Source organism: Rattus rattus, chromosome 7, assembly GCF_011064425.1.
Source record: "Rattus rattus isolate New Zealand chromosome 7, Rrattus_CSIRO_v1, whole genome shotgun sequence".
Lineage (NCBI taxonomy): Eukaryota > Metazoa > Chordata > Mammalia > Rodentia > Muridae > Rattus > Rattus rattus.
The window spans coordinates 129586763-129604703 of record NC_046160.1 but is presented as its reverse complement, the minus strand read 5'-3'; the positions used below and the strand labels follow the sequence as shown (position 1 = coordinate 129604703).

Sequence of the window (17941 nt, the reverse complement as noted above, 5' to 3'; positions counted from 1 at the left end):
GGAGTTATTTATGTCCTTTCTAAAGTCCTCGATCATCATCATGAGATGTGATTTTAAACCCAAATCTTGCTTTTCCAATGTGTTTGGATATCTAGTATTTGCTTTGGTGGGAGAACTGGGCTCTGATGATGCCAAGTGGTCTTGGTTTCTGTTGCTTAGGTTCCTGTACTTGCCTCTTGCCATTTGGTTATCTTTGGTGTTTGCTGGTCTTGCAGTCTTTGACATTGGCTTGACCCGCCTGTAAGCCTGTGTGTCAGCACTCCTGTAGACCTCTTTTCTTTCAGCTGGATCTGGGAACAAAGAGCTGCTCCTGGGTTTGTGTGACCTGAAGCCTCCAGGCAGTCTCTTGGAGCAGAAGAGTTGGTCTTACCTCTGCTCTCAGGTGTGTAGGTGCTCCTGGCGACTGGCTTTTGGCTCTCGGGGCAGGCAGAAGCTGAAGGGTACTGCCCCTGACTGCTCCTAGGTCCCTGTGCCCAGAGGGCACAGAGGGCACTAGTCAGGTTGCTCTTGGGTCAGAAGTAGTTGTCTCCTCTGAGCTCTCAAGATTGTCCGCACTTCTGAGAGCCCAGCTCTCTCCCCTACCAGATTTGGGTGCAGAGAGTTGAACATTATAAACGCCACCTTCATCACTGACAGAATTGATGGGCTCTGGGATGAGAGCATGGCTTAGCTATACATGGGCCTAAGTTCCATCCCCAGCACCCTCCCCCAGTGCCCACACAAAAACCCGTATGCAGTTAGGGCTGTACAGTCGTGTTTGATATTTACTATGTGCCTTCTAGACACCAAAGATAGGTCATGTGACGAGCAATAGAATGCCTAGGTGCCTTCAGAAGGGAACAGAACACACCTTCACCCAAAGGGCCCTGGCTCCCAGGCCAACCAGGGGCCCTCACAGGACAGATGCCCACAGCTGGCCTTACCCTTCTTTCAATGCATCCACAAAGAACTGTGTGATGGTGAGGCCAGGTGAACCTAAGCAGCCCTCACGGGAGCAGAGCCCACTTGTCAACACTACGAATATCTTCAACAGAAACTCAGCCCTATTCTGATCAGCTGGGCTCCATTTGTTAATTGCAAGTACAGGTATTCTCTGTCCCAGCAATCTCTTTCCGGGCCCAGAGGTTCCAGGAAGGCATGGTGTCAACATGTGGCACTGTCTATGACATTGTTGATTGTGACAATGGAGAGACAAGGACAAGAAGAAACATCTGTAATGTTTCTATCCCCATCACAGCATTGCTGCGGCTGAGCTGTGGTGTCCGACCAGACATGCAATCTGGTGGGCACAGCAGCGGGCAGCAGAGCCGGTCACTGCAGCAGAGCCGGTCACTACAACAGAGTCGGTCACTGCAGCAGAGCCGGTCACTGCAGCAGAGCCGGTCACTGCAGCACTCTCTCTAGCCCCTCCATGGAGGAACAGCATGCATACATGTGGAGAGCTGGGCGAGCACTGTGTGCAGAGAGCCCGCCCTCCCTGCCACGGAAAGCTCCCACATCTGCATGGCAGAACCCAGAGCTGAGCAAGAGAGCAGTGTACCATGGGAAGGGCAGGAAGGCCTGACAGGTAGAGACCAGAAGAGGAGAGGACTAAGGCAAGTTTTCACTCATTCTCGCTTTTGTTCCTGAGCTGTGGTGCAACTCAGGGCCTCATGCGGCTACAGAAGCACTTTCTCAGTGAACACAGACCCAGAGGATGGGACAGGAAGTGCATCATACTTCAGGGCTAGACTTCCGAGACCTCCAAGTCTACATATGTCCCCAGTCTTCATTGTCACTAGAAAATGTGCACCTAATCAGAGTTCTGTCTCAAGTGCAATCACCCATCCTTCATGAATCCACAGTTTCACAGGGACTGAGACCTGAGGCCTTGGTTTTCAGCATGAGCGAGGCATGACGCCCGTCTCAAGGGTTTCTATGGGGTCGGATGGTGTGGGTATTTGCCAGATCACAGCTGTAACAAAAGCCCAGGCTTTTCCTCCCCCCTTGCTCCCATGTGTCTGCTAACAGGTTCTAAAAGAGCTTCCCAACTATACCTGGGGAATTCAACTTGCCAGAAACCAAAGTCCATTCACTATAAAAGAAGCAATGTATCTCAACATACCCCACTGTGGTAAATGTGCCCCAAATCATTAAGGTAATACTGCTCGATAGTGTGGGGCTTGCCTTCCACCTCAAACACATATGCAGGGTTCATCTTGTTCTGAACAGGAACAGCAAAGTAGTCTGCAAACTGCTTGCAGTTGATGGTGGCAGACATGAGGACCACCTGCAGGAGAGAGAGCCCAGCCATGAGCAGTGCCGACCCTCAGAGCCCTGGCCCACCTGCTGCACCCTCCCACCATGTACGACCTACTTCATATACGACCTACTGAGGCCTTTTATTTGATTTACTATTTTGTTACATCCTGACCACACATCCCGTTTCTCCTCACGGCCCCTCTCCCACAATTCCTCTCTGTCCCCTCCCCATCCACTCCTCCTCCATTTCTCTTTAGTAAGGGCCGGCCCCCATTGAGTTTTAGACTATCTTGATTTTTTTCCTTGGGTATCATCTAAATTAAAACAGTATAAAGAAGTCCTGGGCCTCCCGCCAGGCAGGACCTGGAGTAGGACACCTGACAACAGAGTCCAGGAGACTCTGTCTGTCTTAGGCAGGGTTTCTGCTGCTGTGGTGAACACCATGACCAATAGCGACTTGGAAGAAAAGGGTTTATTTCATCTTACAACTCTTAGGTCAGAACTATCACCGAGGGAAGTCAGGTCAGGAGCTCAAGGAAGAAACCTGGTTGTAGACACTGACACAGAGACCATGGGAAAATGCTGATTTCTGACTTGTTCCCCACGGTTTACTCAGCCTGCTTCTTGTATCACTCATAAACACTTACTCAGAAATGACACCCCCCACAGTAGATGGGGTACTTCCACAGAAATCATGCCCCACAGCCTTGCCTACAGGCAAATCTTTTTCTTTGTGGGGAGTGGGGTTCTTTGTACACCCACGACTGTCCTGGAACTCTCACTGTAGACCAGGCTGGTCTTGAACTCACAGAGATCCACCTGCTTCTACCTCCCAAGTGCTGGGATTAAGAGTATGCCACTACCACTGGGCAAGGCCAATCTTATAAAGGCATTTTCTCAGTTAAAAGTCACTTTGCCAGATATATCTAGGTTTGTACCACATTAACAAAACCCAACCAGCACAATATCCAACTGTTAAAAGGGAAGAAACAGAATGAAATCTAAAAATTTACCTTCACAAAACGTGAGTTTGTCCTCAGGAGTTTACGGACTACCAAGAGCAGGAAGTCCATCTCTTCAGTTCGTTCGTGCACCTACAGAAAAAGAGGGCATCCTCCATGACATCAAGAATACACGTCAGGGCAGGAAGACTGTACAAGCAGTCTGTGTGCATACATAATTCCAGCACCAGATGGCAGAGACAGAAGACCCTCAGAGGAAGCTGCTAGTCATCTAGGCGAGCTCTGGCTTGATTCAAACTCATCTCAACAAGTAAGGTGAAAAAGGGACCAAAGAGGCTTCCAGATATCAACCTTGACCTTCCATATGTATGAGCATGTATATGCACGTGCACCTACACATACATGTGCCAACACACACTGAAACATGCATATCCACAGGCACACCACACACATGGAATGGGAGGAGTTTTACAGAAAGAGGCACGTGTCACCTGATGAGAGGTAAAGAGGACCTTCACGCCCCAGACGTTCAACTAAACTAGGTTTCTCACCTCAGTACAGGTCTTCAGGGACTCCAGCCTAAGAGTACGAAAATAGCATCTGCCCACGAGCCAGAGGATAGCACGTGGGTCACTGTCACCCTCAATGTTTCTCTTTGGGACCCCCTGGCATTAGGGCGGAGCAATGCTCGGTTCCCTGACACCCGCCCGCATAACAGCAACACTGCTGCCCAGTTGCTGCTGACGCCTCTCCAGTGGTTTGTCATTCCAGCAAGTGTGGGGCTGAAGATGAACCAGCCCAACACTGCTGGTGGAACTGCAAGTCACGCTGCATGACAGAAAGAACTGAAGTGGAAAGTTCTAGTTCCTTGGAAAGTCAGTTATGTCAGATGATGGTGCTGGGGCACACAGGTGAAAAGATCGGATATAGCAGGCGTGTGAAAGGAGGCTTGAGGAAGGGTATAAATGTGATCCCACAGACAGTGAGAGGAGGCTTGAAGAAGGGTATAAATGTGATCCCACAGACAGTGAGAGGAGGCTTGAGGAAGGGTATAAATGTGACCCCACAGACAGTGAGAGGAGGCTTGAGGAAGGGTATAAATGTGACCCCACAGACAGTGAGAGGAGGCTTGAAGAAGGGTATAAATGTGACCCCACAGACAGTGAGAGGAGGCTTGAAGAAGGGTATAAATGTGACCCCACAGACAGTGAGAGGAGGCTTGAAGAAGGGTATAAATGTGATCCCACAGACAGTGGGAGAGGAGCACTGACCCCTGGCCAGGTTGGCTCTGCTCACTATTCTTAACTAACAGGCATGTATTGGTTCATCTTACATAGCAATGTTGAGCTCAACTTGTGATGATTCCGACACTGAGAGAAGCTCACCCAAGAACTGCCCTCAAGGTTCCTGTGGTAGTTGCCGCTTCTGCAGCCTCACCTCAGGCTGGCTGGCAAGCCTGGCAGTTTCTTCAGGATTGAACTACAGTTGCTGGTTCCTGCCTACTGTCTGCCTGCCTAGAGGACTGAGCTGCAGCCACTGAGTTGTGTTTGGTGTTTGCTATGGGACTGAATGACTGCCAAAGAAGATCGAGTTTACCCCCAAAGAACTATTGCTGAACAGGTCCACTTCCCCCATACCCTGAGAACTTTTCTCTTCCACTACCTCTCCTTGGTGGTGGGCTACAGGAGAAGTTGAACCCTTATTAAAAGTAGGTTTCAAAAAAACTGTATGCCTGCAAAGGACTGAGGCTCACAGAATAGATAAGAGGCTGGCCAGTCAGAAGCTGGTAAACCAAAGCAAGCGAGCTCAGAGCCTAGGGCAAGCAGGCAGAACTTCAACAGGGTCACCAAGGAGCACACATGGGGTGGCAGCTGCCTCCCAGTCCACTCAAATGCAGCTCCGGACTGAGCCACCCAGGGATCCATAACTGCTCCATCCATACCATCCTGTCCCACGTAAAGTAGTGGGGGCAGCACCTGTTTCCAAAGGAAGCCCAGTTAGGTTAGGACATGACAGCACACTGGAACAGCAGGATTATTCCAGATCGCTCCCTGCAAATGGAGGGAAACAGCCACTAAATCTCAAAAATGACAAGGCTTCACACTGCAGCTAGTTCTGCTTCTGTCCCTGATGTCTCGTGCCTCACAGACACAGAGCAGAATCCAGAAGGCCCTTTTCAGAGAAGAGTAGCATGTCTTACCTTTGTTTACGCTTTCCCTGCAGTGCTGGGGTTCACCTCAGAGCCTCTCACAGGCTAGGCCAGCGCTCTGAGACTAAACCACAGCCGCAGCCCATGGTTTTCAAGCTACTGCCATCCTTGACTGGGTAGGCAGTCAGTGGCCTCCACATGTGCCACGGATAGCTCTCCACCAGGCTGGTGAGCATCCCCTGCAACTACTGTACCCTGCTGATTGCAGGCCAGAGGCAATCAAACCACAAGGTCCCAAGTGAGGGAAAGTGCTCTAGTGAAGCCTCACAGAAAGCCTGTGCCAGGTCTGATCTGCGGCTGCAACCTGCCCATGGCTCTCTGCTCTACACCCTTTCCTGGTCATCAACATCCCACCTGCATTTTGAGAAACAAAGAACAAAACAGATCACTCACCCTCACAGGTATACAAAGACCAGAACGGACCTTGTTGCGAGGACACAGGCCGGCAGCCTTCAGTGCCTGGAAATCAGGTCGTGCCCAGGCAGCAGTGCGCTCACCTCGTCAATGAAGACGTGCGTGAACTCCATCAAGCTCTTGGCACTAACGATCTTCTGAAGCAGGACTCCAGTGGTCATGTAAATCAGCCGAGTGTCTTCTGTTGCTGTTTTCTCCAGCCCTACCTGAAGTTGAAGGAAAAGAGAGGGAAGGAAAAGTACAGGTTTCATTGGCTCCCACTGAGCTACCCAAATAAATGTCCATTTTACCTAAGGTAGGAACAAAATAAGTTACTGTATTTCAGAAGATACCCAGGGGCCAATGAAAAGTCAGGTTCTCCAATGCATTCTTTCTTCCTTCCGTTCTGGGCAAGGATTAGCTTATGCAATGAGGCTGTCTGTGGTATTTTTATGTGACAAGAGCTTATATATTACAAGGGTCTAAATAAAAACCAAATAATAAAAAGCACTGGTCTGAGAACTCGCCCTTCTCTCCTATTCAACTACAGGAGGGATTTAGAATTCTTTTCAAGAATTTTACTTTTAGTACTTTTTAATTAGCATAGTTCTGGTGTTTAATTCCCAGTAGAAAATAGTTATACACTGACATCAACTTACATAGAGTAAAAGATTAACAAGAAGAGGACGTTCACTTTCTCTGTGTGTCTCACCTGATAGCCTACCAAGCCACCCAGAGTCCAGGAGCGCTCCTTACTGATCCACCTGGCAATGCTGCTGGCCCCTATTTTCCGTGGCTGGGTGACTACGATGTTGCAGAAGGCAGAGCGCTGTGTGTAGTGGTCCAGGACGTACTGTGGAAGCTGTGTGCTCTTGCCACTCCCTGTGGCACCGTGTATGATCACCACAGAATTGCTTTCTATCAAGGAAATAACCTGAAATTTAAAAAATCTGCATTTCACCATCGGCGCGGATTAGACAACAAGGTAAAGCACTATCCGTCTTGAGAAGACTCTCAGCCCGGCTCGCCCTAAAAGGAGTAGTCCACCACCTTAACATCACAGAAAAGATCAGCTCTACAGCGATAACTGGGGTGTCAACTGGATGGCTGGTTTATGAAACCAGGCCACATGATGTAGCTGTGTGACCCTTCTGCCTCCCAAGACCTAGAATTACAGTGGGTGCTACCACGCCACCACACCAGCACACCAGCACACCAGCACACCAGCACACCAGCACACCACACCAGCACACCACACCACACACACACACCAGCACACCAGCACACCACCACACACACCAGCACACCACCACACCACACCAGCACACGAGCACACGAGCACACCAGCACACCACACACACCAGCACACCACACCAGCACACCACCACACCAGCACACCACACCAGCACACCAGCACACCAGCACACCAGCACACCAGCACACCAGCACACCACACCAGCCACACCACCACACCACACACCACCACACCAGCACACCACACACCAGCACACCAGCACACCAGCACACCAGCACACCAGCACACCACCACACCAGCACACCAGCACGCCACCACACCCTGTGTATAACTGTTGACAGCTATGGAAACCAGGCCAAAGCCACCAGGACATGTCTCAATTTCTTCTTTAGAAAAAGAAAGAAACTCTCCAACTTGATTTCTATGGTTCTATTATTTTTTTTGACAGATGAGTCTTTTAATAGAAAAACAAAGAATCCCCTGCAAAAAGTCAAAAGCCACACGTGCAACAGTAGCAACAACACACATTTCTTCAATCCAGACATCCGAGTTTCAGTTCTTCGCCTTGGGAGGTGGCCTGTACACCTAACCACAGTGTGGGCTCGCTCACGAGGCTCTAGCGTCAACCGCTCCTGGGGCTCCATGCTCTCTGGCGGCATGGTTTTCACTTCAGATGCAGACACAGCTTCTGCTGAGACTGTGGAGTCAATGCAGTTGGCCTTAATGGAAATCACAAAGTGTCCTCCATTCCGCAGGAAGGTGTGGGCATTCAGGGCCACAATTCGGGTTTGGTCTGGCTGGGCCACCATCGCAATAAGCATGCGGTATTTGTGTGGGTGCCGAGCCTCTTCAGTTACAGGAATAATGTTGGTCCTCTTCTTGGCCAAGTTGATGAGGTCACAGCCAGAGGGGTGGGAGAACTCGACTGCGCAGACCAGACCTTCCCAGCCGACAGTGTCAGAGATGTGGAGGCGGTGGTGCCTGTGGCTGCCCCAAGGTAGAGAGCACCTTGGCCCTCGGCTTGATGTGGATCTGGTCTACGCCAGTCATGATTGCTGTGGCCAGCTTGGAGCAGAAGGGGTTCCAGGCTTGGTACTGTCTTGCCTGCCGGGCAACCACCTTGACCCCAGCTGCCCCCAGACTGGAAGCCTCCACCTTGTCCACCTCCACTTCCTCATCCCCTGAAGCCACCACCTCCTCCACCTCGACCTCGATCTCCACCACCAAAGCTTCCTTGTCCACCGCCAAAACCTCCTCTCCCTCCTCGGCCTCCTCCTCTACCACTTCTGTCACCAAAGCTGCCCCCACAGGGGCTGAAACCTGGCTCCATTACTGCATTCTGGTGGCGTGACTCAGGCAACCTGCGGCGTCCCAGACTCCACAAGTCTCAGGCTTTCACACGTGGACCTAAGTCTATTATTTTATAAGGAGACTGAACGCATTTCTACTAAAAAGCCTGTCAGTATAGTCACATGACTTCAGACTTTCATTTCAAGTCTGTCAGATGAATTCTGAGTAAGTAGCGACTATCCCTCACAGTGTGTGTGCGGTACACCGTCCCTTACAGTGTGTGTGCAGCATTATAAAATCCTAGTCACTCTTCTGACAATCAGCAGTAGTCAGCAAACACAAATGAATGTGGATTTCAAAATCTAAGATAAATAAAGTATATCTACTCCATAAAAGCATGATTTAATCTGCAGCAAATAAAAATGAAATCTGGAACACTTCCTATTTTATCTACAACTCTTTTTACACTACAATAAGCAATGGTTTAAATTTACTTACTTTTAACCATGCTTAACAACATATAACAGTCAACCATCTAACCGCCCTGCTCCTCCAGGCGGCTTGGCACAGGTCACGAGAGGGTGTGTGCACGCTTATAAGTCAGCCATCAGGCAGGAAGCGAGCAGCAGCCACCCAGCCCCCTCCTTCTCCACAGCTACACCTGGCTGCGTGCTCCTTACACAAGCGCTGCACCAGACAGGAAAGGAGAGCTACTACTGTTGGTTTCCAGTGTGACGGATTACAGGGGCGGAAGCCTGTGGTGCGTCTGCGCGAGGCACACACAGGGTTAGCCCAGGCTCCTTGGAGGTGCTTTGTGTTACGGGCACTGCTGGCTCGTCTTCTGGCGTGTGCACATTAATCCCCTCGTTACCAATACTGTCATGCTTTACTCAATGGCAAAATTATAGTAGGAAAATTTTACCTCTTCTTTACACCGATTTATAGGCAAATCAGGATATTTGTAAGTTGTCTCTGGGATGCATGTCACATTACTTATCTTAGCCAATGGTGACCTCAGACCTGTAGTCAGACAAAAAGTTATTTTGTAGGTGAAAAATAAGTAAACAAGCCAATGACCTATCTAATCTGTGTCTATGTCTTGTCACATGTACACACACAGACAGACAGACACACTCCTACACCTGTGCTAAACATTCTGTACGGCTGACAGTCCTTCCCCCCTGGTGGGTCCACTATTAATGATGTAGCCAAGCAAGCAAGATGGCCTTCCATCCCAGCCATCAATACTGTTGGCCAGCACTGCCTCCTAGGTCAACAGACCTGACACACACAGTATTCAGCACCTGATTGTTTCAACAGTGGCTCAGTAATGTGGGATTCGGGTGGTGTATACAGGTGGTGAGTGTACATCCCTTGCTAATTGATAATGGTGCCAGGTAAACACAACTTACAGCCATGGGTGCGGTGAAACAGGTTTGTTTGCTATGCTGACTGTATTGCTTTGCTGTCTGTCTGATCCTATTTAACACTCCCTTGTAAAGCGCCACACCGCTCTGGCCAGCCTTCAATTCTGAACTGCCTCAGGTCACCACGTGGCAAAAACCAAAACTCTGGAGCTCCTGCATGCCACCTTTGCAGATAAACATGACGCTCAATGCCTCTGCCTCCATGGTCCCCTTCTTTCTCATCCTTTCCTGTACCTACATCAGCTTCCCATTCTCACCCTAAAACATGTGCTTAAGCTTTCTCTCACAATTAGTCTAACAGTATGTGACTAAAGTGTTACTTTTCTTAATTTTGTGGTGCTGGGAATCAAACTCAGGACCTTGCACACAGTTTTGTTTTGTTTTGTTTTTGGTTCTTTTTTTCGGAGCTGGGGACCGCGAACCCAGGGCCTTGCGCTTCCTAGGCAAGCGCTCTACCACTGAGCTAAGTCCCCAACCCCACAGTTTTTTATATATGCACACACTCACACATTTAAATTTTGGGGCGTGACATTAGAGATCAAACCTTGGTCCTCCCACACACTCTCCCCCAACCCCAGCTTCTCTGGTATGGGCCAGGTTGGGGTTTTTTGTTTGTTTGTTATTTCAGTCGGTTGGTCGGTTGGTTCGGGGTAGGTATGATGTGTATGATGTGGGTTTGTTTGTTGTTATTTCAGTCGGTTGGTTGGTCGGTTCGGGGTAGGTATGATGTGTTTGTTTGTATTTTTGAGACTGGACCTCTTGCAGCCCAAACTGGCCGTGAACTCTCTGTGTAGCTAAAGATGACCTTGAACCATTCTCCTGCATCCATCTCCTGAATACTGGGATCACAGGCATGAACACACGCACGTCCACACACCGCCAACACTGCTTTGCCCTCATGTTTCTTTTTTTTTTTTCTAAACGTTAAACCATATCAAAAAAAAAAAATGAAGACAACAGAATCCTGTCATCCTCACAGACCAGGCAGTGAGGTTCTGGAAGAACCTGAGCTGGAAACCACGATGCTCTCAGGGATACCTATGTCCCCAAGCTTTGAAGCTTTCCTGTGGTCAGGAAAGGAAGAAGCCACCACAGCTGTGAGGGCAGACACAGTGAGGGCAGAGGAGCAAGCGAGCAGCCAAGGAAGAGTGAGTCTGAAGGACAAGCGTCCAAGGTCGGAGAGCGAGGACTCTCAGGACAGCAGGAAAGGGAGCAGGTCTATATTTCTGTTAAGAAACCTTGAGCCTAGTTCACAGTGTAGCTAAAGGAACCTTGCTGCTCTGATAACATGGATGTGACAGGACTTGACTACATCCATTTTGAAGGTTGCTACTTAAAAACAGAACATTTACAAGAAAGAAAAACCCAAAAGCCCTTGGCACAGTGTCTAAACCATAGCCTTTCTCCACGCAGCACAAGATATCACCTGACAGTTTTAGGTCACTGGCTAAAGCAGACCCAACCCAGAGCAAGCCTTGTCTTCACTGACACTGCCCCGGGGTGGACAGAAAAGCAGGGAGCAGAAATGCTCACAGCTGTGTGGCTGATGGATTTGTATAAACAGAAAAGAAAAAAAAAGCATCAACAATAATTTAAGGCAAGCCAACAGATGACATGTGACAAACGGAAGTCTAGGAGATGAAAATAAAACACTGCAACCTCAGAGCACACCATTCTCCAACCTCAGAGCACACCGTTCTCCATTCCCACTTTCTTTGTTATCCAGACACTGAAAAACTCCTAGAAACCGAGGGAGCGGGAGCCACAGACACTGTTTCCTGTCTCAAATCATCAAGCAAGCTAAAATCTGACACAAGTTCAGAGGTCACAGGATGTAACGGACTTCCACAGCTAAAGCCTGTCACCTGGCTGCCCCAAGAGCATAGAGTTTGCCTTAGAAACCCAGACACTGCCCATCCAGCTAGGACAGAGGCACTACCATGCCTTTAATCCCAGCTCTCGGGAGGCGGACAGGCAGGTCACTGTGAGTGCAAGCTAGCCTAGCCAGTTACGTGACCAGACAGTCTCCAAAACCAAAACAGCACGATCTAGATCTATCCATATTTAAAAAACTAAACTAAAATACTGGACTTATATCTTAAATACAAAACTTAATCTTCAAAAAAAATTATGTATTGCTTTCCCCAAGGGTGGAGTGAAGTTCTATATTCAAACTGAGCGCAGCTTGAAAGAGGGGACCTGTTTCTCTCCTCAGCACTGCACAAAGGCTTTTTTCTCTTACAGGATCAGAAGGAAAGCTTAGAGGGGATGAAACAACCATTAAAAATGTCCCCACAGGTTGGGTGGTAGAGCGCTTGCCTAGCAAGCGCAAGGCCCTGTGTTCGGTCCTCAGCTCTGAAAAAAAAAAAAAGTAAAAATGTCCCACACCCCAGAGAGGTGGCTCAGCACACACAGCTCTTGTTCCCACTCAGTTCCCACTATCAGGTGGCTCACAGCTCCCCAGAACTCCTGCTCTAGGATTCAATACTTCCGGTCTCCATGAACACCAGCACTCAAGTGTAGACACTCACACAACAGACACACACACTCACACACACTCACACAACAAACACAGACACACACCACACACACACACACACACACAATCACAACAGACAGATACACACAATTAAAATAAAATACTTTAAAAATACCTCCCCACTCCTAAGAAGAGCTCGATGCAGCTTCTGCTGACTGCCTGATGCCCCCCTCCAGGACAACTGAACACAGCCAGGTAAAAGCAAAGGCCATGAGAGGCCACAGCTGAAGGCAGGACTGCCCTGTTGTGAAGACACCACCTACCTACTCAGTTTCCATCTCTAGGAAATCAGTTACTTTTAAATATGAAGAATTAGTCTAATGTAGTATATGGAATTTGATACATATCCTTACATTTTCTACACAGAAACACCTCCTTGAATGCCTACAAGTGAAATAACATCAATGCCACCCCAAACTCAGTAATATTTTATAACAGTATTCTATTATTCTATTGTGCAGTAACTGAATGTAACATAGTATTTGGTCTGGAAACAGAAGTATCAAAGTGAACTCATGATTTCACTGTAAACAGACACCAAGCTAGAGATAGCTGTGTATCATGTAGGCATTTGCACACTGGAACATCCACACAGGGGAGTTCCTCTTAGCTCTTCTCCTCAGACACACACTGCTCTCTCTCCTTCATTCTTGAAATAAGAGCACCAAAGTCCTTTCTAACACTGGCTTACATAGAGACACCCCCCATCCCCTCCAACACCGCCTTCTTCCTAGAAGCTGAGAGTCTGTCCACTCCACTAAATCAGTACCTGGGTCTTCCTAGAAGCTGAGAGTCTGTCCACTCCATTAGATCAGTACCTGGGTTGCTTCTTTCCTCTTTGATCCAATTCCCCTGCCAAACCAGAGGCCATCTCGAAAGATGCCCCCAGCATGTCCAGTACCCACTGTAATGCCTCCCTTTAGTAGGCAAGTCCCTCTGGTACTCGGCCTCCCACAGCAAAGCTTGCCAAGGGCCCTTAAGGAGGGCCTGCCACCCAGACCACTCAGACCTGTAAGGAAGGCCGCTGTCCAGACCACTCGGAGGGAGACAACCACACCAGGGCTGCACGCATCCTGCCCTGACTCTTCAGCCCAACTCTTGGTTGCACGTCTTGTCCCTCAGTGAGGGCCACACAACCACCCACAGTGAGAAGGCACACATCACATCCTAGGGGCAGACAGTCAGACCCTCTAACAGATTCTCCACTCCACTCAGTTCTGGCTTCTTTGCAGTGTGTTCAGGAGCTAAGTGTCAGGTCATTTCCTCTGGGGAGCACTTCTTCCTGCTCTCCACAAACAGGACCAGGGCCACCAAGGTAGAGAGCTTTGTAAGGACTTCATGAGGCCAGGAGCCCCAGGAGCGTCTCCTCTCTGCCTGACCTTGTGAGATTTCCAGGACATCCAAACTGCTCTGATGAACACAAGTATGATCGTTTTTCTGTGACAGGAAGTTCTAATGTCACTGTACCACAACCCTGCCACCTGAGGAGGAAGTCTCCACCAAGGAACTGTCTTGATCAGACTGGCTCCGGGAATGTCTGTGGAGGGGTGTCCTGGTGGCCGACTGAACTGCGTCAGTGTGAAGAAAGCTGGCTGCACAGCAGGGACGCAGGCAGCCGAGTGCACTGTGTGCTCCATGCTCCTAACAGTGGCTGTGAAAGGACTAGGGTTTGGCTTCCTACCTTGGTTTCTCTTTAAACAATAAAAAATAATAATAAATTTTACACTCATATTATAGGTGAGTATTATAACACCTGAGTATAGAGATGAGATTACTAATAAGCTTGCTTAGGAAACATTAAGTTACACAGGAAGAATTTAGCTGAAGAGCATTGCTTCAAATATAACTTTAAAGTCACTAGCATGCTAACTGGACTTCCTAGGAACTCTGAGAGTTCCATGCAGTAGAGAAAGGTCATCCAGATTTGGTTTACTGCAGATCTGTCTTCCGGAACTCATTATCAGGAGTGTCTGTCTGCTCGTTAAGCCGCTTCCCTCATCACTGTAAGCGTGAGATGCTCAGAGGACTAAGTTGTGACTATTCTCTGCACATTAGCCACTTGACTGCTTGAAAGATAACAAACACCTGTGATTTCCGTTTCTCTGTCGCTTGCTTAGCTCCTCAAACTGTATCCAGCTGTGGGAGCCTGAAGGGCTCCTGTGAACGAAAGCAGCCTGCACCACAGCATAGTGCAAGAATGAATCAACGTGAGCTGCACACGTCCTAGTCCTGCCATAAACTCCCTGTACACGTCCTAGTCCTGCCATAAACTCCCTGTACACGTCCTAGTCCTGCCATAAACTCCCTGTACACGTCCTAGTCCTGCCATAAACTCCCTGTACACGTCCTAGTCATGCCATAAACTCCCTGTACACGTCCTAGTCCTGCCATAAACTCCCTGTACACGTCCTAGTCCTGCCATAAACTCCCTATACACGTCCTAGTCCTGCCATGAACTCCCTGTACACGTCCTAGTCCTGCCATGAACTCCCTGTACACGTCCTAGTCATGCCATAAACTCCCTGTACACGTCCTAGTCATGCCATAAACTCCCTGAGCAGGAGCCAGAGGTTACGGCTGCATGGTCAGTACAGAGTCTCCTTCCCATGCTCAGTACAGAGTCTCCTTCCCATGCTCAGTACAGAGTCTCCTTCCCATGCTCAGTACAGAGTCTCCTTCCCATGCTCAGTACAGAGTCTCCTTCCCATGCTCAGTACAGAGTCTCCTTCCCATGCTCAGTACAGAGTCTCCTTCCCATGCTCAGTACAGAGTCTCCTTCCCATGCTCAGTACAGAGTCTCTCCTTTCCAGTCCAAGTGCATGGAGTAAATTCTTGCTAGAAAAGCTAATCTACCTTTGCATCCTCAGCTAAGGGCTGAAACCTGGAGGTAAAAGCCAAATAAACTCTTTCCTGCCCTGTTTCTCTTGGTAAGGGCGATGCAGCTAGGACAGTATCCAACCCAAAGGGAGCAGCCATGCAGAGCCCCTTAAAGGCCCAGAGGGGAGATGAGGCAGCAGAAGAGGCCACTGAGGCCGGCGAGAACACAGAAGACGGCAAAGCACCGAAGGCGCTGCTGCCTTGAGGTGAGTAAGAAATGACAAGAAATAAAATACATTCCGCCGACCTCAAACAAAGTTCAAACACAACGCTAAATCAAAGAATGCGCACAGTAATGCCTGCATTCCCAGGAGACACAGAACACAGCAATCCGTGTCATCAGGAGCTCGTATGGATGCAGGGCTAGGGGTTAATGGAGTACTACTGGTCAGACTGTACTTCCTAATTATTAAAACGGCTAAAGGCAAATAAGGAGATGTGTCCGTAACTGTCCCGTCTTTCGACTGGAGTGCAAGTAAATGGGGCAGGAGCGCAGTCCAGTCAGAGCTTCATGCTAGGTGGGCACAGGCCAGCCCCTCCGAGGAGCCTCCTCCACAGGAGGGAGAGGGCTCACCACAAAGAAAACAACTTAGCAGCAACTTAGCCCAGGCGCTCACCAGTGCAGCCTGCAAAGGGAGAACAGTCTGCACCAGCGAGTCCACCCAACTCAGGACGCTGTGGATGGATCTGTGACTCTTAGACCAGTCTGACCTACACAGGGAATTTCAGATCAGCCAGGGCTACAGAGGGAAACCCTGTCTCAAAGAAGGCTTTTTTAAAGATCTTTTACTTTTTATTTCATATATTTCTACTCTTTGAAATTATGCTTTAATGTTTTAAAAATCTAGTCTTTGCATGTGTATGTGGTATATGTACATTCATGTGCTCTTGTTAAGGGTGTGTGTGTGTGTGTGTGTGTGTGTGTGTGTGTGTGTGGTCTATGTACATTCACGTGTTCTCGTAAGTGTGTTTGTGTGTGATAATGAGTGCAATGGTCACATGTTCACACGCATGTGGAGGCCAGGGATCTATGCCGCATGTCTCCCTCACTTGCTCCCCATCTCAGTTTGTGAGACAGAGTCTCTCGGAGAAACTGGAGCCCAACCCATGAGTGTACTTATCCCAGTACCGCCGGGCTCTGCCAGCCCCTGCTCTAGCAGCCTTGGGACCACAAGTGCACGCCACCACACCAAGCTTTTATGTGGATGGGTGAGATCCAAACTCAGGTCCTTGCTCATAAGCAACAGACACTTCACCGACTGCACCATCTTCTCAGCCCCTCCTAAGTTATGCCGGTTTGTTTTTAGAGACAGGGGACTCGCTGGGTAACTCGATCTGCAGACCAAACTGGCTCAAAATCAAAGGTTCAAAGGCTGAGCCCTCCCCTCAGCCTCGTAAGTGCTGATATTAAGTGAGCCCTACCACACCCACACCCACACCCAGCTAAAGAAACATTTTTGTTGTTGTTGTTCTTTATTTTTTTGGAGCTGGGGACCGAACCTAGGGCAAGCGCTCTGCCACTGAGTTAAATCCCCAACCCCCCTAAAGAAACATTTTAAGTATTCTTTTTTTTTTTTTCCTTTTTTTCTGGAGCTGGGGACAGAACCCAGGGCCTTGCGCTTGTTAGGCAAGTGCTCTACCACTGAGCTAAATCCCCAACCCCTTAAGTATTCTTTATAGTAATTTAGGGGATTAAATAATGATTCAACCTTCAGAGAACGGGGTATTTAGGCTCTATATTTAAGATAAAAACTAACACTTTATAATCTACTATATACTCATTCCCCCCCCCCAAACTTTTGAATTAAGAAGCCATGTAAGTTGTTGAGGGTTTTTTTTTTTATTTGTTTGTTTTATTTTGACCAAAATACTGTATTTCTTAAACTTTTGGAAATATGAGCTTTTAATACATGAACAATACATGCACTGTATATAAGGTATTTAAGGACACCTGCTTACCTGGCCCACTGGGTGGCTGATCTTGGCCATAAATATCAAGTTCTTGTGCTTCAAGCTGTCTGTATTTGTTAATATACTCTACTTCTGAGCTCCTCTGGCTGAGCGACCTGCAAAGAACAGTTACAAAGTCAGCACGGTCTTGGTCTGCACAGAGCTCCTGACTTATTCTATGGAAGTCAGGGGAATGCTCTTATTTAGTTACCATATGGAGAGGAACGGCAACGATGAGAGCTGTGGTGCTGGGAAGAGGGTGTGGCCTGGCAGTGAGGAGACCTGGCCGTTGAGGAGCAGGCTTCAGTGCCCAGCACCCACACACGATGGCTTACAACCACTTTTAACTCCAGTTTGGGAGATCTGATGTCCTTTTCTGATCTCCACAAGCACAAGGCACAAAATTGGTGCAGACTTAACATCATACATACTAACAATACACCCATATGCATACAAATAAAAATAAAATTTAAAAAGCAATACAAATTGTTTTTTTAGTAAACTAAGTTGACAAAAAGAGCAAGTCCTCGCAGAGGAAGAGGAGTGGGTGATCTGACCATCCACGCTGACACAGGACAAGCTGCAGATACACTAAGACCTTAAAGCCTGCTTCCCCTATGGCCTCACCATCTTCCCTAGAACCTGCAAATCTGCACACATAAAGCCACCCGCACAAGCGTGTATAGAAGAACCCACTCAATACACAAACACTTATAGAGCACCTGCCACTTGGAGGGCATTGTCTCAAATGACAGAGACCGCACAGCAAGCTAAGCTAAAGGCTTGTGAAAATGCCAC

General features: G+C 48.6%; 1 protein-coding gene and 1 pseudogene across 1 annotated transcript in view; both read right to left on the bottom strand.

Annotated features, from left to right (window-relative positions):
* Tdrd9 (tudor domain containing 9) overlaps positions 1–17941 on the bottom strand; it is a 111288-nt gene that overhangs the window by 71113 nt on the left and 22234 nt on the right. Inside the window, exons 2-7 of the mRNA XM_032908529.1 lie at positions 17153–17259; positions 9273–9370; positions 6518–6739; positions 5910–6032; positions 3255–3335; positions 2105–2269 (exon numbers count right to left, since the gene is read on the bottom strand). Coding sequence (XP_032764420.1) covers positions 2105–2269; positions 3255–3335; positions 5910–6032; positions 6518–6739; positions 9273–9370; positions 17153–17259 — 796 coding nt within the window. The remainder of the gene's footprint in view (positions 1–2104; positions 2270–3254; positions 3336–5909; positions 6033–6517; positions 6740–9272; positions 9371–17152; positions 17260–17941) is intronic.
* On the bottom strand, positions 7549–8390 carry LOC116905506 (annotated as a pseudogene).